This window comes from Podarcis muralis, chromosome 7 (genome assembly GCF_964188315.1).
Source record: "Podarcis muralis chromosome 7, rPodMur119.hap1.1, whole genome shotgun sequence".
NCBI lineage: Eukaryota > Metazoa > Chordata > Lepidosauria > Squamata > Lacertidae > Podarcis > Podarcis muralis.
In genome coordinates this window covers 30321034-30344587 of record NC_135661.1, presented here as the reverse complement: position 1 = coordinate 30344587, position 23554 = coordinate 30321034, and the positions used below count along the sequence as shown (strand labels likewise).

Here is a 23554-nt window from a genome sequence, read left to right as displayed (position 1 = left end):
GTCTGTTGAAGTCAGGTTGGCGTAGTAGTGGTTAAAGTGTTGGACTAAGACCTGGAAGACCAGGGTTCAAATTCCTACTCAGCCATGAAGCTCACGAAGCTCACTAGGTGTAGTTGGGCCAGTCATGGCTTCTCAGACTAATCTACCTCACAGGGTTGTTGCAAGGATGAAATGAGAGGGAGAATTTCCTTGAGCTCCTTGGAGAAAAAGTGAGATAAAAACGCAACAACTACTAATAGTAACAATAACAATAGCTGGGGAACTGATGGACTGGTATCGACCTGTTTTTAGCACTATAATTTATTTCCCCCCGTTATATTGACGTGGTTTTAGCATTGTAATTTTAGCATTATAATTCGGTCTCCCCGTTATATCGACGTGTTTTAACAGAGGGCGCTCCCGAAAGGTGCTGAAAGCGCTCGGTTCCCTAGGACTTTTTTTTTTTGAGACCCGAGGTGCTTATTTTCTACGACCTACCTTATCCTTGTTGTTGTTATTATTAAGTTATGATCGGAAGTTGTTCCCGGCTATAATATTGTGTTTCGACGTTGCAACCATAGCTGTCAACGTTTCCTTTTTAAGGGAAATCCCCTTATTCCGAATAGGATTCCTCGCAAGAAACGGGAAAAGTTGACAGCTATGGTTGCAACCTGCCTTGGGGCACCTTAGGGTGAGGGGGCGGGTAAAATAAAACAAGGAAAGAAAGAAAAAATCCATGCTATTGTCCGTCGTTATAAAAGAGTCCTGCTGGCTGGCGTTGTGGTGGTTGTGTAGTCGCTATGGCGTTTTCTGTGCAACCGTGGCCGATGAGCCGACGGTGTGGGGTTTTGCCTTTCACCTCAGCAGCAGCAGCAGGAGAGCCGCCCCGTCGGTTCCTCCGCCCGCACGGCCGGCCGAGGCGTGTCAGGCCGCGGCTCTGAGCTCGAAGGCGCCGCCCCGCTGAGGGAGGCCGAGGAAGAGGCGGCACCGGGGCTCCTCCGCCCCTTTAGAGGCCCGGCAAGATGGCGGCGGGCGAGAGCAGCTGCAGCGGTGGCGACGATGACGAGGAGGCAGAGCTGGTGAGCTTTGGCACGCCGTTGGAGCCCCTGGAGGAGGGTGAGTTGGCGGCGGCTAGGCCCACCTCCCTCCGCTTCTTCTCGGGGCCTCTCTGAGGGGAGAGCACTGCCTGTGCTAGGGACCCCGCGCCCCAGAGTCCACTGGGGAGAAGGGGCGGGGGGGGATGATGTGATCCTCTTGTTTGGGAGAAGGGTCCCAGGGAAAGGGGCTCAGGCAGGCTGGAGGCTGGGGGGTGTTTATTGGCTATGGGGGGCGGACCCTCACCCTGCCTAGAAGGATGTGCCAGCCCTTTTATTTCGGGGGTGGGGAGGTGGGGTACACACCTCCAGATGCTGCTGGGCTCCAGACTCCATGGCACCCGATCTTTTTGATCATGGGGGTAGCCAACTGGTGGGGCTGTGGGGGGCAGTCCTTAAATTCTCATGAAGTGTTTAAAAGCATTAAAAAATACTTAAGAAACTAAGGTTCTGCCCCTCCCCCGAAAACAGAAGCCTCCCTCCGTAGTATCCTCTTTTTGGTGGTATTTTAAAGGAAATGTCTGTGATTCCACCCCCCCCCCAAAAAAAGCTCAGCCATTTTTGGGGCAATCTCACTAAGAAAGCTCAAACACTTTTTAACACACACACACCCTAACAAAAATGCCCATTTCTTTGCCGGTGATGGCTGCTGGGGCTGAAGGGTGATGGACACATGGAATCGTAGGGCTGGAAGGGATCCCCAAGGGCCAGCTAGTCCAACCCTCTGCAATGCAGGAATCGCAGCTCAAGAACCCCTGACAGATGGCCTCCCAACCTCCACTTTAAAATATCTAATGAAGGAGAGTTGTTGTTGCTATTCATAGGATTGTACAATTGTAGAGTTGGAAAGGGATCCCAAGGGTCATTTGGTCCAACCCCCTGCAATGCAGGAACCGCAGCTCAAGAACCCCCTGGCAGGTGGCCATCCAATGTCTGCTTAAAAGCCTCCTAAGGAGGGTCCACCACCTTCTGAAAGTTCTTCCTAATGTTTAGTCTTCCTGCATGTTCCCACAGTTAATGTGTAGATCGCCTCTCACACTGGTTCAGGTATTCTTGCTTAAAATGGAGTAGGAATTAGGACTGCAGTTCTACTTGGAAATAAGTCTCATTGAACTTGATGGTACTCTAGCATAGGGTTTGGTTGACTTTCCCCCCCTTGTCTCATCTTGTTTATGTGAATTTGGGAAGAGAGCTAGTAACATGTGAAGGAGCTGCCCTCTGTGCATAAACCAGGAGAGGGATGGCTTCTAGGCCCTTTCACCCCTGAGTCTGCCTTGATAAATTGGCATTGCTGGACAGAGTGCAAACTCATTTTCATAGTGGAATAGCAAACCCATATGCCTCCTCTTTACACCTTTCATTCACTGTTCTGATTAATTTATGCTTCTTACAACAATAATTGCAGGTGAGCGAATTAAGAAACCTGTTCCTCTCCAAGAGCAGACTGTCAAAGATGAGAAGGGACGGTACAAGCGTTTCCATGGAGCATTTAGTGGTGGTTTCTCTGCTGGCTACTTTAACACAGTGGGCTCAAAAGAAGGTGGGTAATTACTAATGTCTAAAAGTTCTTTTCTTTCTATCTTACACAAAACTTCTCAGGCGAGCTTACTTCACAGGGTTATTTTGAGGATAAAATGGTGGGAAGAAGAACCACCTATGCTACCCTGGGCTCTTTGAAGGAAGAATGGGATATTTAAAATATTTATAAATTTATTTGAATAATTTTCACCCTGGCTTTTGTGGCACATTGTCCTTGCAGTGTGACTTACAAAAAATATTTTAGAACAAAATACATGAATATGATAAAGTACTGTCCAATTAAAGCAGTGACAGTTAAAATATATGCTACATTTGTTCAGTTTCTTGCTAATATTTTTTCATTATAAACTGTTGGTATTTTTTAGCTTTGGATATGAACAAATATATATTGTTTCTAGTTGCTATTACCGTATTTTTCCCTCTATAACACGCAGATTTTTTCTCCTAAAAAGGAAGGGGAAATGTCCGTGCGTGTTATAGAGCGAATGTGTGGTCCCTGGAGCCAAAAAATCAAGCAAAAGTCAAATCGCGAGTCACTGAGAAGGGAAACCTGAAAAGAGGAAGTGGCAGCTTTCCTGCATTCTGCCTCAGGGTCTTACTGCCCACCCTCCTCTGTTTCGTTGCTGTGATTGCTGAAACGGAACAAAGAGCAGGGAAAGCCCCTCCCCTCCAGGCAAGCAGTGTCGTTCTTTCTAATTCCTCTCTGTGCTCCGGTGCTGCTGGGGGAGAGGGAGAGAGAGTGGGGGAGGGAGAGGGAGAGGGGGGGAGGGAGAGGGAGAAAGAGGGGGGGAGGGAGAGAGAGGGAGGGAGGGGGAGAGAGAGAGAGAGAGAGAGAGAGAGAGAGAGAGAGAGAGATGGCTGGCTTGGGGGGGAACTTTTGCCTTTCTTTTTCTCCCACCGGTTAAATCCCTCTCCAGCATTCTTAGCCAGCTGCTTCTCTGCCCTCTCATGTCCCTTCTTTGTTTTTCCTTCGCTCCCCACTTAAAATGTGGTTACAAAGCATAGATCCCACTGTTGCCTGGGGCTGCAATGGTGCAAAAATGTGGTTAAAAAGCATGGATCCACATGGATCCTCAGGATCTTTGCATTGGGTCACCCCAAATTCACCATCAGATCACATAGCATGTCCATGGCTACAGCCTGCACCAAAAAAAGCACGCACCCACTGTTGCCTGGGGCTGCAATGGTGCAAAAATGTGGTTACAAAGCATGGATCCACAGGGATTCTCAGGATCTTTGCATTGGGTCACCCCAAATTCACCATCAGATCACATAGCATGTCCATGGCTACAGCCTGCACCCAAAAAATCACGCACCCACTGTTGCCTGGGGCTGCAATGGTGCAAAAACGTGGTTACAAAGCATGGATCCACAGGAATTATCAGGATTTTTGCATTGGGTCACCCCAAATTCACCATCAGATCACATGTCTGTGGCCACAGCATGAAGCACAAAAATGATACATCCACTGTTTCATTCAGAATGTTTTTTCCCTTGTTTTCCTCCTCTAAAAACGATGTGCGTGTTATGGTCAGGTGCGTGTTATAGAGCGAAAAATACGGTAGATGCCATTACAGTGGTACCTCGCAAGACGAATGCCTCGCAAGACAAAAAACTCGCTAGACGAAAGGGTTTTTTGTTTTTAGAGCTGCTTCGCAAGACGATTTTCCCTATGGGCTTGCTTCGCAAGACGGAAACGTCTTGCAAGTTTGTTTCCTTTTTCTTAACACCGTTAATACAGTTGCGACTTGACTTCGAGGAGCAACTCATAGAACGCGGTGTGGTAGCCTTTTTTGAGGTTTTTAAAGACTTTGGTGATTTTTGAACCTTTTCCAAAACTTTCCCGACACCGTGCTTTGCAAGACGAAAAAAATCGCAAGACGACAAAACTCGTGGATCAAATTAATTTCGTCTTGCGAGGCACCACTGTACATTATTTTTATGTATCTTATGTATTTACATTATTTTGTGACTAGTTTTTATCCTAATCTTTTTATCATGCCCCCAGTTTGTTGGCATTTATTTCCTATTTTTTTAACACTTATTTGGTTCTTATAGGCATTTGGAGGAGTAACTCTCAAATTCTCTTGTGGTTCAGGCTTGCTTCATTTAAAATACTCATGAACTCAGGGAAGTCTGCATAGGGTTCCAGACAGTCCCTTATCCAAGCAGTGAGCAAACCCTGTACCACCCACCTTCAGCCCATGCTTTGGCACAGCCAGAAAACTGCTCTGTTCACTGGAACAAAGTGAGGGTGATAATTGCAACAGTATGAAGTACCCAAGTCATTTGGGCTCTCATAGGGTAAAACTAGCATCTTGAATTGGGTCCAAATGCCTTAGGAGGCCAGTGTAAATGCTAGTTTATTAGCACTGCATAATTACAGTGCCATACTGTGCATGTTTACTCAGAAGTTAGCACCACTGATTTCAGTGACACTCACATGCGAGTGTGCACAGGATTACAGCCTTAGGGTAACATTATGTAATTTTAAATGTAACTTTTCATTTCCATTATGAAATATTATGATAGTGTTTTAATTACTCATGTCTTATAAGAATGAATTGTTATTGTCTTTAAAGGATGGGCACCGTCAACCTTTGTATCATCACGTCAAAACAGAGCAGAAAAAACAGTTCTGGGGCCAGAAGATTTTATGGATGAAGAGGTAAATTTGCAAATAATGCATTTTAAAGAAAGAAATAAAACACTGTCATAATCCTTTTTAAGTTCCAGGTAGATGGGATGTGTGTGTCTGTGTTCTGGTTATTCATTAGTCTTAAGTATATATGTGTGTACTGTTATTTCTGCAATGCGCAATAAATATGAAGTATGTTTTGCCGAGAACCAATGCATTTTATGTTACAATGAAGCTGCTCTTTGTTTGTTTGTTTTCATTTCAAGATATGTGGATTGAGGAGGAATCCTTTTTAATTTGATTTGTTTCTTCTTACTTTCTCCCCTTGCTCCAAAGGATCTTGGTGAACACGGGATAGCACCAAAGGAAATTTCAATTACAGATGAATTTGCTTCCAAAAGCAAAGATAAAATAAAAGAGAAGGCCAAACAACTTGCAGGAGTTGTTGGCCCGATCCCTGGAGCCACTGTGTTGGATGAATTTATAGCACCTGCAAAGTAAGTACCCATTATGGAAAATTATTTGTGTTAATGAATAAAAGGCAATACAACTGATAATGGGTTAAAATTGGGGAAGGGGACATAGACTCAGCAACACCAGCTTTTCCTCCTCAGACTTCACTGATGCGAAATCTAGAGCTCTGAAAACTTGGCCTGTGTTTTGCTTGATGTTTGCAGGTATTGTTTACACAAACTTTTTAATATATGTGGTTACAAAAACTATTTAAAAATTTCCTTTTCAGAATAACCATTGGTATTGACTTGTTGCGAAAAATGGGCTGGAAAGAAGGACAAGGAGTTGGGCCTAGAGTAAAGAGGAAAGCACGGAAGCAGAAGCCTGGTATATTCCATGAAATGTTTTGTATTGTATCACTCAACAACATTAAAAAAGTGATCTGTCTATTCCAGTCCACTATAAAGTTGTTTGTATAATCCCCATTTATTTATTTATTACACTTATATGCCACCTTTCCTCCAAGGAGCTCAAGGTAGTTTTCCCCTCTACAGTGAGTTAGATTAGGCTGAGAAATCGTGACTGGCCTTGGCATGAATCCTCATGGCGAGTGAGAATTCAAACTGGCTCTTGCATTCCATTCTATGTCAACCTTATTGTGACCCACTTCAGCGGAGCCACAGCAATGTAGCCCTTTGCATAGTCACGATAATGAAGAATGATAGAAATTTAACCTTGTGTCTTCATACTTGGTTGCAGAGCCTGAAGTGAAAATATATGGCTGTGCTTTGCCCCCTGGATCTGAGGAGTCAGAGGTATTGCTTGTGCAACACTTTACTTTGGGTGGGGGCCGCTGTTTTTTGTTTCACCTGCACTTATGCAAAGCACGCAAAGGATCATTTCCGATGACATTAACATTCTTCTTAAACTGTTACTCCAATTTTCTAGATCACTGCTACTGTCTGTAGACGTTTACTAGATAGCATAGCTAACCAAAAAGAAGTCTCAGCCCCAAAAAGCTTGCAAATGTAACAGCTCTCAATGGAGCAGAGCAGGGCATCCTGGAGCCACATGAGTCCATTGGGCTAATTTCAAAAGCCTTTTACAAGTGGTCAGTTTAGATGAAGTCTGAATGAAGAGAAATGGGGTTGGGAAGAGAGCAGAGGCTCATCTTTGTTCTGGCCTGTCCCTCCACTGGATTCAATTCTGCAGTCAGCCTGTAGCTTCCGGACACAAAACTGTTGTCCCCTGCAGCAGAGGAAGGGTTGAGGCAAGGTTTTCTTGGGGTGAATGCAAGCAAGGTCTTTTTGCTGACCTCAATAACAATGCATTGTTACAAATGTGTGTTAATTTCCTAAAGGAAGAAGAGGATGAATATCGCCCAGAAAACGTGACATTTGCACCCAAAGATGTAGTGCCTGTAGACCTGACTCCTAAAGATAACGTCCATGGACTTGGGTACAAAGGCTTGGATCCCACCAAAGCCTTATTTGGCTCTTCAGAAGAACACATTGACCTTTTCAACCCCAGTGCTGAAAACTCAAGTCTTGGAGATCTGCGCCACAGTAAAGGGCGGAAGCTTGGCATTTCAGGCCAGGTAAAATGCTGCTGGTTAAAAGTTTTTTCACCCTTGATGGCTGTGAAGATAGATGGGCTTATAAGTGAACGGATGATGCCTGTTAAAATGTTTGAAGCTAAAAGAGGATTTCCATGGGTGGTTTCAGTGCCCAGCGTAACTTACTATTCACCACTGATTAGGAGAAGGGGGGCAAGGGAGTCAACTTCCATTGCTTAATTAGTTCAGCTTATCTTGCTGCAGAATTTGAGTTAAATTCTGGGTAGATGGTGTGTGGGTTTGCGCATGTATACAGTGTACCCAGCCTTGTGTGTCATGATATCAATCTCACCGCTTGCCTTGTGCAGTTAATTTGCAGGGCCAGTGTTGTGGGTCATCAGTGGGCAGCTGCCAAGTTTGTGTGTTGACACACTGCTATACATAAAGTATGCTCACTCAGCTGCACTAGTAGCCGCCCCCACTTGCATCTGGGCCTGGATGGCAGCAACAGCAGCACTAGGTCTGGCATCTCTTCCTCCAGCCCCTTTTGCCTGCCTGCTGCCCTTGGAAACGACCCCTCATCTACCCTCCCCTGCCTGAGAAGTTGAGGGAAGCTGCCGTTGACCTGCTAGTATGTGAGCCAAGAGCGGTGGGAGGCAGGAGCAGCTGCTGTGAAGGGAGAGGATAGAACCGTCAGCTGCCACTCATTTGCTAGGTGAACGATTGAGCGGCAATGGGTGGGAGGAGCAGAAGCTTGCGCCACTTGCTCATCGCCCCCACCCAATCCCTCCTAACAGTGAATGGTGGTTCTACCATCCACCCACCTGAGTGAGCAGCAATGGCACCTAGGAGCAAAAGGTATCATCACTCGCTTGCCTGTCTTCTCCTGCTTGAAACTGATGGTTGTTGCTAGCAGCAGCCATCGCTGTCTGCCCTCTGTCCTGAGGAAGGAAGATCCCTTCTTTGATGTTTGTTGCACCTACATAGAGTCGGATTTGGGTACTCGCTCACTGGCACATTGCCAGGCCCCTTCTCCCAAAAAACCTGGAGCCAGTCATGCTTGTTGATGAAAAAGCTCAAAGTACAATTAAAGCAGAACAGAAGTTTTGCTGTTTGCAGAATTCTAGTAAATGCCTGTGTGCCACGTGGAAGCTCGTCCACATCTTTATTTCCATTTCTGTGAGTTCTTAAGTGGTTTCTCAGAAACAAGACACATGACTGGTATAACAGGCACATGGTTCATGTAAAAATATAAGGAAATAAGTAGCACCTTGGTACATCCTTCCGGCAGACTTATCCATAGTTGCATTCGTGTTAGGTAGAGTTTTTGCAGGTAATGACATTGTGTGCTAGAAGGATAAAGAAGTGTACTGAGGTGATGTGTGTAATAAATTCTTTTAGGAGCTCTGCTTAATCCTTATAGATCACTAGCTTTTGCAGCTTGTCATTGAAAAGGCCCTGTCCTGAACCATTTTGATTCCATGTGTGTGTGGTGGAGCATGGAGCCAGGCCTCTGTTGGTTACCTCAATAACTAGAGTGGTTCATATGAGAGAATGTGAATCTTTTAGATTCCCTAGATTAAAACAGTATAGTGCTTTGAATATATTTGACAACACTTTGAATTGTCCTTGGAAAGGAATTGGCTAAATAGCATCCTAACTTGACAAGCAAAATAGCCTGCGGCCAGGTAAAACCAAACAAGGGAGTGCATTGACTTCCTTGTGAATTGTGTGTATATGACCTTGTGCCCATGTTGGTGCCAGGGTGGCAATAGGGGCCCTGACACAGTTATAAGTTCAGCACCCTAAAATTAAATGTAGATCCCCATGTGCATTTTTTAAAGACAAACACTTAGTGGGCTGTTGAAATATTCAGTTGTGACCATTATATGTTATATTGTTTTCCTTAGGCTTTTGGTGTAGGAGCATTAGAAGATGAAGATGACGACATTTATGCTACTGAATCACTTTCTAAATATGATACTGTTCTAAAAGATGAGGAACCCGGAGATGGGTTGTATGGATGGACAGCACCTAAGCAGTATAGAAGCAAGCAGGGTATGAATCTGGAATTTCTGGAGCCCCAAAATCCTGTTCATCTGAAACTTCCTAGAGGGAGGGTCTTGTAGAGGAGGTTGCCATATATTGCCCAGCTCTGCTTCCATTTGTTTTTGCTTTGAAACCACTTATGGAATCTAATTTTGTTCATAGGAACAGAGAGAGAACATAAGTACATTGGGAAAATTTTGGATGGGTTCTCACCAGCATCTAAGTCTGTAACTTCTCAAAAGGTATGTAAACTAATATATTTCCCCCCTGAACAAGACATTTCATAAGATAGCTCCCTTTCCCTACATACCTGCAGATTTTTGCTCAAATTGGTATGGGGGAGGAGATCAGGAGATATGTTAATGGTTCATGGTAGGAAACTCAACTGCCAACTACCTCCCTATTTATGCTGGTGATGGCTTAGCTGTATAAACAGAAGTGCTTCTGGTGGTATCAATTCCTTTATCTGTTAAATTGCCAACAAGATTATTTTTCATTTTCAAAATCCACAGCACAAAAAAACCCAAAAAGCATTTTTGTCAAACAATTCAACAGGATGAATTCATTCTTGCTTGCTTAACCCAAACAGGCATCTTACTAATTCTGTTTAAAAGTTAGGAGGATCTCTCCAATGCCGCTTATCAGGTTTTCACAAACTCTCTGTACTTCTGTACTGGAGCCAGTGTGGTGTAGTGGTTAAGAGCGGTAGTCATGTAATCTGGGTAACCGGGTTCGCGTCTCCGCTCCTCCACATGCAGCTGCTGGGTGACCTTGGGCCAGTCACACTTCTTTGGAGTCTCTCAGCCCCACTCACCTCACAGAGTGTTTGTTGTGGGGGAGGAAGGGAAAGGAGATTGTTAGCCACTTTGAGACTCCTGAAGGGGAGTGAAAGGCGGGATATCAAATCCAAACTCTTCTTCTTCTTCTTCTCCTTCTTCTTCTTCTTCTTTATTCTTTCTCTACCCTAAAAATAAGGCAGGGAAGGTGTAAATGGTTGGAATTCCACTGCCCTGATTTGAACCTGGCAACTGAGAATGTATTGCCGGGGGAAATGACACAGAAGATTTATTCTTCCAGTGATTAAGTAGCATAGTTCTAGACACAATTTAACTTGCCATATACAGTAGTACCTCGGGTTACAAACACCTCTGGTTACAAACACTTTGGGTTACAGACTCTGCTAACACGGAAGTAGTATCTCGGGTTAAGAACTTTACCTCAGGATGAGAACAGAAATCACACGGTGGTGGCAGCGGGGGGGCCCATTAGCTAAAGTGCTATCTCAGGTTCAGAACGGTTTCAGGTTAAGAATGGACCTCTGGAACGAATTAAGTTCATAACCAGAGGTACCACTGTAAAGGAAGGTGGCGTTTTTACAGAGGTTGACAAGATTATGAAAACAAGAGAAGCTGTGGATGTATTAGGGCACCTTGGTGTCATGTGATGGTGTTTGATGGTCTGTGACCTAATTCTTTGTACTGGTTTGTACACCTGATTTTGTCTTAAACTTGGCCAGTGCCCTGTGATTGATAGAGACATTGTATATATTTAAAGCTTAAGTAATCAAAATGAGACCACATCTACAAAATATTCAATGTTCTCTGTTGCTTTGCCTTTACAAGATTTATCCTCCTCCTGACCTGCCAAGGGATTACAGACCAGTCCATTACTTTCGACCTGTGCTAAAAGTTAGCAGTGAAAACTCTCATTTAGTGCAGACATTAGCAGAATCCACTGGGAAACTTGAGAGTGATGCAGCACTTCAAAGCAGACACCAGAAGACTGCTGCTCAGCGGAGGGAGTTGCTGGGCGAGAAGAGTCTGGAAGGTACCCAGGATGCTGAATATTTTCTTGCATTTCACATGTTTCTATTGTAGGTTCCTGTTGCTTTGACCATTTTGAGGGGGGTTTATTGGCAAATTTGTATTAAAGGCATTCATTTCTTAAGTTTACAGCAGTCCCCTCCTTATTGATCAGACCTCTCCTTACTGAACATTGATTAACCCAGTGGGTTAATGGGTATCCCCCTTGTAATCATACATAACAAGCACAGATATTCTGGGCTGTATTTACTCTGGTCTCTCTCTCTCTCTCTCTGTGTGTGTGTGTGTGTGTGTGTGTGTGTGCATGTGTGCTTCATCTTTTCAGACTTCGCATACATTTTTACTCAGTAGGTTCACAGGCTCTTCAGTGTTGGAAGCTCACTGAGAAAGTCAGTGCACCCCACTGTTTGTTTTTTCTTGACCATAGGCTAAATTTGAAGGCCGTCTTGCTTGTCAAGTTAGGATGCTATTTTAGCCACTTCCTTTCCAAGGACAATTCAGAGTATTGGCAAATATATTTAAAGCACTGTACTGTTTAGATTCTTAAAACAAAAGTTTTCCTTGTTGTCCTGTTTTTACACCATAATGTTTCTTTCTTAGGTCCACCGACTTCCGTTCTGGAATATTTGTCAGATAAAGACAAAGAAAGAATCCGAGAAGTGAAACAGGCAGCAGAACAGCAAGTGAAAGCTCCAGCCCTCCAGCCTCAGGGGCCCTTGTCTGACAAATCCCAGGTGCCTGTGTTACCTGTTACTCCACAGAGGTGGCAGTTGGTGCTAGGAACCCAGCTGGCCACCACTGGATCTAGTGACTTCAAACCATTTGCAAAAAATCCAGAGAAACAAAAGAGATACGAAAATTACATAGAAGGTCTTAAAGATGGAAAGAAAGGTAATTGGCAAAATCACATGCAGCTCTTCTTCCCTGTCATGAAATAGGTTTTACATCTGGATCCAAATGTTGTGCTTGTGATAAGCAGAGGGGTAACAAAATGCAAAGGAGGGGCAGGGTGTCAAACTGGTACTAATAAAGAGAAATTTACTATACAGTGGTGCCCCGTAAGACGAATGCCTCGCAAGACGGAAAACCCGCTAGATGAAAGGGTTTTCCGTTTTGGAGGTGCTTCGCAAAACGAATTTCCTATGGGCTTGCTTCGCAAGACGAAAATGTCTTGCGAGTTCCTGCAGGGTTTTTTCCCTTTTCCTCCCCTTTTTCCCAAGCCGCTAAGCTGCTTATCAGCTGATCCGCTAAGCCGCTTAACAGCTGATCCGCTAAGCCGCTTAACAGCTGATCCGCTAAGCCCACTAAGCCGCTAATAGCGCTAATCCGCTAAGCCGCTAATGGGCTTGCTTCGCAAGACGAAAAAACCGCAAGACGAAGAGACTCGCGGAACGGATTCTTTTCGTCTTGCGAGGCACCACTGTAATGTTGACTATTGGTATGTCTAATACATTTTGACACCATCTTCTTCAGGAGCAAGGAAATCTTATGTGATGTCATTGTACAGTTGTATGACAGTGATTCACTTAGAATTTGTATTTTAATGCAACCATGCAATTTTCTGCTTCCTAGAACCAGAATGACACTTTGGCTGTTCATGGCTTTTTAGTGCTTCTTTTGAGGCCGTTGTCTTGTAGTTTTCCTTTTTGTTTATGCTTTTTTGTGTACCATTTATTGGTGTGAACAACTTGATTGAGATAAGAAATGCACTCCCCTTTGTATATGTGTTGTACAAGGTTCATTTGTTTTTGTGTTTTTAGTTTAGTTTTATGGGCTCCTGTTCACTCCTCCTCTCTTTCTATAGATGTGCTAGAAAGCTGCTTAGATCACAGTATGACCGAGTGGGAGCGTGGAAGAGAGCAAGATGAGTTTTCTCGTGCTGCCCTGCTCTACAAGCCCTCCAGTTCTGTGTTGGCCTCAAGGTTTACCACTGCAAAGCATGAAGACGACACAGAAAAAGTCGAAGTTCCTCGTGATGAAGAGGTCTGTTCTGCTTCAGTCCTTCAGTAACCAGTGAATTGTGATGACCTGTATTCACCTCCACAAAGCTCCTCTGTTTAAGATCATTCCCAAAGTTTTATTTTTCATAAATTTCAATTTAAAAAAAAATTGTGTTTGGAAGCGACTAAATTCAGAGTCAGTGTACATTTACTGTAGCTAGTACATTATTTCCCCTCCAGCACTCTAGATACTAATCCCTTTGTGATTATTTTAGACAGCTGTCAGTGACAAAGAGGCTGCTGCAAAGATGAAGATGTTTGGCAAGCTGACAAGAGAGGCGTTTGAGTGGCACCCGGACAAATTATTGTGCAAAAGGTTTAATGTTCCTGATCCCTATTCAGAGTAAGTTGCTTGAGTTTCTAAATAGCATTGACTAGCTGAAGAACAGATGATTAGATATGAAAAAAGCTAATTTTAGAAAATGTAGATTCCATATGAAAACCTTTTTCTTTAGGCTTTCTTTAGGCCACATTGTTAATTTTAGTCTTGATTATTGTCAATAAATTATTTTCCACAAATGTCTAAAATTATGCTTCACTTGTAAACGGCTTGCTTGTTTCTCATTTTGTGTGATCTCATTTCTATGTGATAGCAAAAAGTTAAAGAAACGATGTGAAAACCCCATTTTTAAATTCTTCATCAGGTCATGTATTGTTGGACTGCCCAAAGTGAAACGTGACAAGTATTCTGTGTTCAACTTCTTGACTGTATCAGACGCGACATCAAGCATGTTGAGCCAACCCACAAAATCAGGAATGCAAGAAAATAATTCTTCAAACAGTAAGTGGTCCATTTTGTTATCACTTGCGAGTAAAAGATTCAGGCCACTAAAATACTTGAGGCATTTCAAAATAGTAAGCTATCTTTTAGGGAACAACAGAGGGGAACCAAACAGGACAGATGCAGAATGCCAAGCACCTGGTGCACGAATAGCAAAAGAAAAACAGCAACCTCCAACTTCTATTTAAATATCAAATATGCTTTAAAATATAAGCAGTAATGACAAAATCAATATAACTTGAAAACTAAAGAAATCTGGGAATTTTGTTTGTATCTTTTAAGAGCCAAAGAAAGCATCTAGATGGGATGTATCTGACAAAGAGAAGAAGAAAAATGATGCCATTAGTGAGTTCATTAGCGTGGCTAGATCAAAGGTTGTACAGGAGGCACAGTCGCCAGCACTGGTTGAAGCAAAGGACAAAAACAGAAGTACTGGAGCTGTTTCTAACAAGGTACAGTAGTGCCAGAGTTTTGATGCTTTCATTGTATGTTCTTCACATGGATCTTCCTTGTGAAGAAGTAGGGATGCAGCCAAGTGGTCTTGTGATTGTACACACAGCATTTAGGGTACTTCCTCGTCACTGATTTCCCCTTTGTCCCGGTGCCCAGTACAGGCAGAAATGTGCTACAACTAGTTGTAGACTGTTGTAATACGGGAGTGGATTCTTCTTTAAAACGAAAGGTTAAGAGCATGAGACTGAAGGAAGCACAGACTCAGCAAGAGCAAGCAACAGCCACCCTCATCCAAAGGCCAAGCAGTTAAGAGAGCTATAGCTGGAATTTGAATGAATTTGTGAATTGGTGGCCCCTTCTCAGGGGAAGAAATCTGCTGTAAACAAGACTGAGCATTGAACTGTATCTCCAGATGAGCAAATCATCTGGAAGACCAGGGGCTTAAGCACTTCTCATGAGTATCTAACATAAATCTTACAATAAGCATTTTATTTCTGCCACTTTAGCCAGATTAACATTGTGTGGAGCAGAGCAGAGCAGTGTATGAAATGTTGTGGTCATCATGGCTCTATAGTCTGCTGATCTTTAGAAAACCTGTGTTTGCTATTCACATTCATAAAGGGACATTTAAAGCAAAATATGTTAAGTAAACCTTTTTCCTTTTTGTTCTCTTGTGCAGACACTAAGTGAAAGTACTGGTCAGAATGAAGAAACAGAAGAAGAAAGCAGGCCATCAATGGATTTATTTAAGGCCATCTTTGCCAGCTCCTCAGATGAAAAATCATCTGAAGAAGAGAGCGACGGAGAAGAGCAAACAACACCAGTGACAGAACCAGATTCTGAAAGTCTGAAGCCTTGTGATGTGCCAAGTGCTCCTTCACTTCATGAACAAGGTAAAAATCAGTGGCTAGTCCAGGACGGCGTCAAATTGTGCTTTGGTGCTATGGTAGTTAGCCTTGTACTCCCTTTTCTAATGCATAGTGCTTCAGGTAGTTCCAGTTTGATGCGAAGTGTAGTTTGCCACTATGTCCATATGGGGGCTTGTGCTTTTCTTCGTAACCAGGATTGAAAACCATGGTTTGAACTTAACTGTATCATACTGATTTGGAGGGCAAGTGCAGGCTGTAGTTTGCTGCCACATCCTAGCAAGTTTTGGCTTCTGCAAAAAAGGAAGCAACTGATAAAGCGCGAGAAGAGGGACGCACAGGGATGGTTTTGTGTTGCGTATTATGTGTGAATCAGCCCTATGTGTCTGAAGAACTCTTGTGTGGTCTTGAGACCTTGGTGAAATCCTGACACTTTCTGATATACCCTGTAAGTAGAACTGGAGATAGGATAAAGTTTACTGGACCAACAGTACATTAATTGTCGATAGAAACCCTTAAAGTCCCTTTAACTAAGAGAAAAGGCTCTGAGGTGGCACAAGCTCATAGAAATGTATTATAAGAACCTTTTCTACCTTATCATTGTCAGAGATAGGATTCTGAATGGACCAACAAATCAAGGGCTATATGTTCGGCTCAGCATGGCGATTCTTGTTGTGGTATTATACTTGAGACATTTTATCAAAGCGCCACTTCACCTTTTTTTTTTAAATTGTGCTTTTCCACTTCAAGAAAGTGAAGTAATCACACCCAAGCGTTCCGTTACCTTAACTCCACCCCCAATGGACATAGTTGATCCAGGAGAGGAATTTGGACCAAGATTGCCACCAGCTGCTGCTTCTGGTAAATACATTTCAGCATAATGTGTGGACACTTTGTATGAATTACAATTATGTAGTTTGTCTGAGTGTATATTTTTAAAAGTTTGCATACAGGAATATTGAGGACTTTCTTTATGAAGTTAAATGTGAAGACAAACTAGTTGTGTAGACAATTTTGAGCTTGTATTAACATCATGCCTGCCAAAAGGATTTTTCGGCAGAGTCACAAAATGTCATCACAGCATTAAGGGATTTCCCTCCCTGTTCAACTTCTTCCATTGTGAGAGCATGCAGTAACCTGTGAATGAAACACATTTAAGATCCTTTATTATTTAAGTGCACCTGGATCTCCTTGTAGCATAGTTGGGAGTGGGGGAGAGATCCCTTTGGGGGGGTGTTATGATATTAAATAGGGCCTATTTTCCCTAGGAATTTTCTTACCTCACAAGTATTTTTCTCACTAGAAAATGTTTGTTTACTTTTAAGAATGTAACAAACTTTGTTTCTGTCATTTTTGAGAAATATTTGAAAGTTGATTGAAAATACTATCATTGAACCACAGACTCCTGAGCAAGGAAAATTTGAATCCTGCTGCGGCCCTGTACAGATTCCAGAATCAGTAGATTTGGAAGAAGACAGAACTTTTTTTCAGTATCAAAGCCTGTAGTTTCTATGAAGATATAAAAGCTTTAGTAGGATGTCAAGTTCTTTAAAAGGACTTAAAAACTAACGGTTGACATTCCTTGAGTATTTTTGATGTTTCTTGATCAGGCACTTACTCTGTATGTGATTTGATTTTAGACACTCTTTTGAAGCATGAAGAAATCCAGCTTACAAGTTCTCCTGAAGCCGCTAAGAAAGCAAAACCTAAAAAGAGCAGAGAAAAACACAAGACCAAGAGAGAGCACAAACACAAAAAGGAGAAGGTGATTTTTCAATTTGACTTTTTGGGTGCAGAAACTGAGATTTATGCAAAACCATAGAGAATGCATACAGTATAATAATTGTCCTATGGAGATGCTGTGCAGTTCTCTCCACTGAACAGAATTGCACTGGTCAGTCCCTCCTCCTGCTGCTGCAAATGTTTTATTGTTGGGGCTTCAGCTTTTATGCATAAACCTTCCCTGCGTGGATCTAGTCTGAGCAGCTTGTGGTGTGCAGATGATAGAAATAGTGTTTAAGTTTGTTGGATTCTGCACATGTCAGTTCCTGTACAAGCATGAAGTTCTGGCCCTATGTAAATTCTGTGCTTGGTGTTGACATGCCTTCATTGGGTAAATACCATAAGGACTGGAGGCTTGGAATAACTGAGGGTGTTAAATATAGTTATTTATTAGTAACTTCAGAGTGAGGGGGACTCTTCAGCTACATTTTGACTAACACCTTCCTAAGAGTAAAACCCACTGAAGTTGATAGGACTCATTTTCTGACAAACCTTATTGAGCTTCTTCCAGCTTTTATCTTGGAATAGCCCTTGTGTGTCATCTCATACATGCTCATACTATAAAAAGTTCATTTTTTTGAGTTTCGAATTTCTCTTTGTAAGGTGCATCATATCAGTCCTGGAACTTGTTTTGCAGAAAAAGAAACACAAGAAAAGCAGGCACAAGGGCAAACACAAGAATAAGAAATCGGAGAAAAACAGCGACTCGGAGAAAAACAGTGGCTCGGACACAGCCGATAGCAGCAACAGTGAGGAAGAGACCACAGAAATCCCACCACAGGAACTTCTCAGAAGGTAAAGAGATGAAGGGGCTGATTTTCCAGTGGGGGGGGGTGGAGATCCTCAGGTGGGTTGTCCCTCCCACTTGTTCCTTCCTTCCTTTCCCCCCTGTGCAGGTCAAGTGACAGAGAATGCTACCCCATATTGTACTGAACAAGCTTTGGTCTTTTTTCATCAAAGGAGATTAGAGAGAAGACATCACTAGTCAGCTAGAAATGGCACACTTGCCTCAGAGGGTGTTTTCAGCAGACCCTTCGGATGACAAGATTTGGGGAGCAGAGGGTACCCATGGTGGTGCTTGTATCTTCCCAATGGCTAACATTCCTCCCATCAGGAAAGAGATTGTGATCCAGGAGGTGATAGGAGTCTCTTGGACCAGCTCCAGGACTTGGCCATTGGGGCCACATGTGGCCCTGAGACCTCAAAGGGACCTGGCTTCTCCTGGGGCAGTGGGGTTGAGGGGAACACAGGGTTCCTCTCTGGCATCTCCTCCTCCCATTGTCATTGAAAGACTGGCCTTGTTCCAGTTCTTCTCTTAGGTTCAGCAGATTCTGGTGCAGGGCTGTATTCCCCCAACTGCCTCTGCGGCAGCAACTGAACCTTATCTGGGCCCCATCTGTACCTCAACTAAGTGGGAAGCCTCCCATGCACCCCCTTCAGGGTTCTTTATCACCACAAATATGTGTAACAATCCGGATACCTTTAAAAAATTCCTTGGGAACAAAACATTTTGTAGTAGGGGGGAAATAATCAACTCTTTTCTCCCCACGTAACCTCCTAATCTCCCTTTGCCTAGTTTCAAATGCTGGTTTCCAAGGGATAAGGCTCCAGGTTTTTCAACAGTTTACTGGGGGGGGGGGGGTTGGGGGGGGTTGGTAAACTTTCATGGACAACTTAGCTGAGTCTTACCAAGCCTCTTTATTTATTACGCTTCCTTTAGAAAAAGTGCTTTAATATCTCAAAGGTTAATAAATCTGTCCCAGTGGATTGTATTTTAAGTTGCTTCCAAAGAAATTGTGCAATATAGCCTACATTGTCCTTTGCATAGCTTACCTATGGCTCTGTTCATTTCAGAATTTACTAAAAGAAAGTTCTAGAATTTTTGGAGCGCTTTTTTCAAGTTTGTTACCTGTAAGGTAGCTTCATATGCACTACCAACTTGCAGAATATACATGCCTCAGAAAAATTCTCCTAAAACAGGTCAGCAAGCAGAGGGAAAGGAACCCTACTGGAAATTCACAATGGCAAATTATAATGGCCATAACAGAACACTTGACTTTAATATGAGTACCTGCATCCCAGTATTTTATGGTCTGGACACTAAAAGCTGTCAGGGCAACAATTACCAGAGGAAAGGGAAAATTGAGAGTTTGAGACTGTTATCAGGCTGTTTAGAAACTCTTAATGACTTCCGTATTAGCACTTGTCTTGGGCATTTAGCATCTATAATTTTAGTTAGCAACAATATCACTGACCTGGTTCTCTTTTCCCTGGAGTACCTTATTTTAAGATTTAGCACATCACTGACAGTCGTATCAAACAGTGTTTTGCCCATGATGAGCCAGACTAAGATACTGTCTAAATTGGGATAGATCTATTTGAGATACTTTATCTAAAGGAAGTGTAAGAAATAAACAAGTAGCTGCTGTTTGCTTCCCGAGTTGTTCAACAAAGTTTACAGCACTATCCTAGGCATGTCTACTTAGGAGCAATTCCCACCAAGTTCCATAGGTCTTAGTCCCAGGAATTCTAGCGTTCTACATCTGATTTCATTGTAAGCACTGGGGCATAGTTCAGTTAAAACATGTTTATTTTTTCTGGCAGATATATTTGCCCATTTTCTTCCATAGATCACTACAAAAATTAGATACGAAATTGAAAGTCTGCTCGTCTAAATTTAATTTCCCAATAGCTCTGATCTTGTTCCATTTCACATTCAACAAAAATGGAATGTGTGTGATTAAGATAAACCTTTATCAGGTCTGGAAAAATCAATACCACAGTTGTCTCCTTCCATCATTCAGAGGTTTTATTGGCAGTTACAGTGTTTGCCCTATTGCAAGGAAAATCTCCCTGGATCAGATGTCTGACTCATTTTTCAGTCTGTGCATCTCTTTGCTTACCTCATTCACTAATATTGGACCACAATAAGGGATTCATGATTTCAGAGAACAGCTAGTTTAAGTGGTGACTTTTTGTCAAATTTATTTATTGGGGTTGGGAGATTTGTTTATACTGGGGAACAGTAGCAGATATGTTGTTCATTGTTTAGCTCAGAATATACCTGGACTTCTTTGGATTGCTGGTCAAATCAATATCTTGAAGACTCTGTTTGGATTAGCTGATAAGAGAAATGGATTATAATGGTTCAATTCTAGATGTTTACTTCCATTATTTACTTATTCAGTCCTTCCCATTTGCTTTTTTCTAGGCTAAAACATCTTCCACTTGTGAAGCGATAGTTTGGATTTTTAAACATCTTTTGGTCTCAAAATGGATCTCCTCTATGATGGCAGATCAACAGTGCAAGGCATATTTGAATGTTCTGTAAATACTGTATTTATGTTGGCTTTGATAGCATAAAAACATACAAGTTGAATTTATGATTTCAGAGTTACAAATAAAAGGAAATGTGGTTTATGCTAGAGAAGTTTGTTCAACTTTATTGTAATATGAAAAGGAATCATGAAAATTATGCATTTTAAAGAGGATGAGCATGAAGAAATTTTAATAAAGTAAATTTACTGATCTTATGCCTAATGTCTTACAATCATTTTTCAAGCCTGAAGTATAAATATGTGAATATTGTAAAGCAGTAATATTCACCAACAGCTGCCTTTTTTGAAATCTTTGACCACTGAAGTAGTATAGCAGTGTTCTGTTATTGTTATGAGGAAAATCAGTCTTTCCTTTAAAAATTACTATTTTGGGGACCCACTCTAAAGAAAAACTCATGACGATGGGGCTTGTGACTAGCTTTCTTTAGACCAGGGCTTTTTTGTCTTGTTCAGGCTTTTCATGCTTGCTTATGCATCCTAACTCCCTGCAGGCATGATGGTTTAAAAGGCTGAAAAAAATGTTTACAATTAAGAGACAAGTGCAGTTGGTTGGAAGCGGGAGAGAGCAGGCAAAGGTGAAGTTGATTTCATGTGCTAGCCCATCTTGCCCAGGAAACATTTATTTGAAGACTGGAGCTTGCTACATAATTCAGCAACCCTTATTTGCAGGGTTATCATTATTCCCATTTTTCTGATGTTTAGGTGTGTGGGGGCCATCGCTTATGTACCGGGAAAAAGTATCAGGAGACTCAAGAGATCCCCAAGATTTGCATAGGTACAGAAAACCTGGAGGAGGAGAAAACCACTAAAAGTGTGTGGGAGGGGAGAGGATGGCCCAAGGAGGACTGAGCATGCTCAAGAGCTGCAGAAAGCATCCTCAGTGTGGGAGGGGAGAACTGGAATGACCTCTACCATGGGAGCATCTGCATTCAAGTGTCAGATGTAAATCGTGCGTATTGATAGTTGCTTTTGTACCATAATAGAAATTCTATGGGATTTAGAGGGGTTTTACAGAAGGATGGGAAAGTTCAGTATTCTATAACCACTACAGCACATTAGAGAGTGGAGGGAGAAAGCTGAGCTTCCGATGTGTGAGCCCAACACAACATATACCCCACACATCCAGAAAAGTGTTTTCTGTTATATGGCACTGAATTGCATCGAGCCCAATACGTTTCCTTCAGCACAAGACCTTGTCAAATGCCTGTCCCTACAATAGTGCTCTGTACTATGGGGCATTCCAGGTTTGTCAAATATCCCCTATATTGATGACAAAACAAGCATTGGACAGCCTTAAGAGGAAAAATGTGCTAGACCTGGGGCTCTTGTGGATACTACCATCCAAAATATTAATATGGTTGTGGTTTTGTTGTTGTTTTAAAAACCCTTTTAGTATGAGTACATTTCCAGTATGGAGAATATGTCAAAGTTCTTATTTCTCCAGTCTACTCACCACTGACCACATTGCAGTCTCTTTCTCCTGTTTTGGATCCTACCTTATCGTAGGGTCCTCTCAAAATGGGAAACAAGGCTATATCAGAATGTGTAACTTTTTATTCGGTATGATGTTCCTGCCACCCAGGAGCAGCTTCATCTGGGCTTTGGTGACCTGGACGCAGGATGGATGCAAGTATATCAGATAGACCATCTGTGGTCCGATCCACACACTAGACCTCTAGCAAGATTGGGAGGCTATCATCTTAAATATGGGGTTTGGAAAGGGCCTAGTTCATGGAAATAAAGGGTTTTAGCTGAACAAAAATCTATGGGAAGGTAAGACAGTAGTATAAAATATGGATGGAAAAAACCATTGAAATCTATTTCAGTCCATACTAGGGAAACAGCGTTAAAACTTTGGCATAAGTGAGACAGAGCCCCAGTTCAAATGTCTTGTCTTTTGTCTAATGTGGCCCCTGAATGTGGTACTTATTTTCACTTTATAATAATTTTATTGTTTTATCTTTTTTTGTAAACCCCTTTAATTTTTTATTTTTTATTATTTTATTTGCATTCAAGCAGTGTATAAATTTCATGAAATAAATAAAGTGATGGTGGAAATGCCTCAAGACCCAGGACTGCAATAATAGGAGTGATTTAGATGAGACTGCAGCTGGCCCTTCTCTCCATCTTCAAAGGAAATAACCAAGATGTTCTGTTTCAAGATATTTTGCTTTTCTTTAGTGGTAGCTGCCTGAGTTGACCATTGTGCAAAAATTGAAAACTTTACAAAATGCAGACCTCCTGGTGTAGTACAAAAAGTGTGGAACATGGCTCTTTCTGAAAAGCTTACGTTCCATCTTCAGGCACTGCGGGATCTTGCTAAACCTGACGCCTTTCCCACTATTTGGTGAGATTTTGTAACATGCTTTGGCAAACATTACTTGTAACAGGAACACCCAGCAAACTCTCTTGAGATACGGAACTCTTGATTTGATCCCTTGTTAAATTACAATGATCAGCATGATGTGATCTGTTTTCCTTACTGTTGGGTTTTGTTATTATACCTACATTATCTACGTGGACTTTTCCTGTTCTTCCCCTCCTTTTATATATATCAAAATTAAATTTAAAAAAGGTTTATACAAAAATGCATGCCTGTACATCAATGAGATCTAAATAAAAACACTAGCATTTAAAGAGAGAAGTGTAGGCTCAGATGTGATTCAAGACTTAGTTTACAGAGGAGACTCTGCTTGGCATAGCCAGGATTTGGGGGGGACAGAACCTCAGTGTGCTATGTATTTTTTTTTATTTGTATTGATGGGGGCGCAGCTATGCCCATGGCTGGGTGTGTGATTATGTGATTAGTTGTGTGACCCAAAGCAAACCCTCAGCTCCCTGCTCTGGGCCATAAAATCTGAAGTTCCTTTTTTGTTGTGTTTTGTGTATCAAACTTAAGGGCAAATAAGCTACTGGGCTATTAACATCAGCTGTCACATGACCCACCTACCTCCAAGTCAGCTCCATTGAACTCAGCAGGAATAGAAATGCCTAAGATTGCGTTGCAAATTCCCACTGCTGAGGGGCAAACACTTTGTTTTGGGGTTGGTGGGTTGTTGTCTATCACCTTATAGTAGTTTCCTTCTAGCCTTCCCAGAAAATGTTCTTGATTTTGATATGTGTGTGTTGTACATTCCTATCACAGTGTGTTGTACTTTACTGTACGTACTCAAAATACTTGTGTGTGTTTTAAAAAACTTATTA

The 23554-nt window shown here is 42.3% G+C and overlaps 1 protein-coding gene across 2 annotated transcripts; it reads left to right on the top strand.

The window, feature by feature from the left end:
• Positions 1–943: 943 nt before the first annotated feature.
• GPATCH1 (G-patch domain containing 1) lies at positions 944–20545 on the top strand. 2 transcript variants are annotated; one of them, XR_013393601.1, is made up of 20 exons: positions 944–1095; positions 2479–2613; positions 5195–5280; positions 5587–5747; positions 5993–6090; positions 6463–6518; positions 7064–7300; positions 9169–9316; positions 9470–9549; positions 10930–11134; positions 11731–12021; positions 12935–13113; positions 13346–13473; positions 13775–13911; positions 14194–14363; positions 15044–15257; positions 15981–16091; positions 16871–16995; positions 17616–17807; positions 20224–20545. XR_013393601.1 is itself a non-coding variant. In XM_028740362.2 (20 exons), exons 1-20 carry the CDS (start codon positions 1002–1004, stop codon positions 20252–20254), a joined length of 2844 nt encoding a protein of 947 aa, XP_028596195.2. In that variant the 5' UTR covers positions 944–1001; the 3' UTR covers positions 20255–20545. The 2 variants fall into 2 exon arrangements, 1 of the variants encoding a protein (XP_028596195.2); XM_028740362.2 differs by having other exon boundaries at positions 17650–17807.
• The last annotated feature ends 3009 nt before the right edge of the window (positions 20546–23554 follow it).

Coding starts and splice junctions, on each gene's coding strand:
- GPATCH1 (XM_028740362.2), top strand. CDS start 1,002: ATGGCGGCGGGCGAGAGCAGCTGCAGCGGTGGCGACGATGACGAGGAG. Junction 1,096..2,478: donor GTTGGAGCCCCTGGAGGAGG/GTGAGTTGGCGG, acceptor CAATAATTGCAG/GTGAGCGAATTAAGAAACCT. Junction 13,474..13,774: donor GTTCCTGATCCCTATTCAGA/GTAAGTTGCTTG, acceptor ATTCTTCATCAG/GTCATGTATTGTTGGACTGC.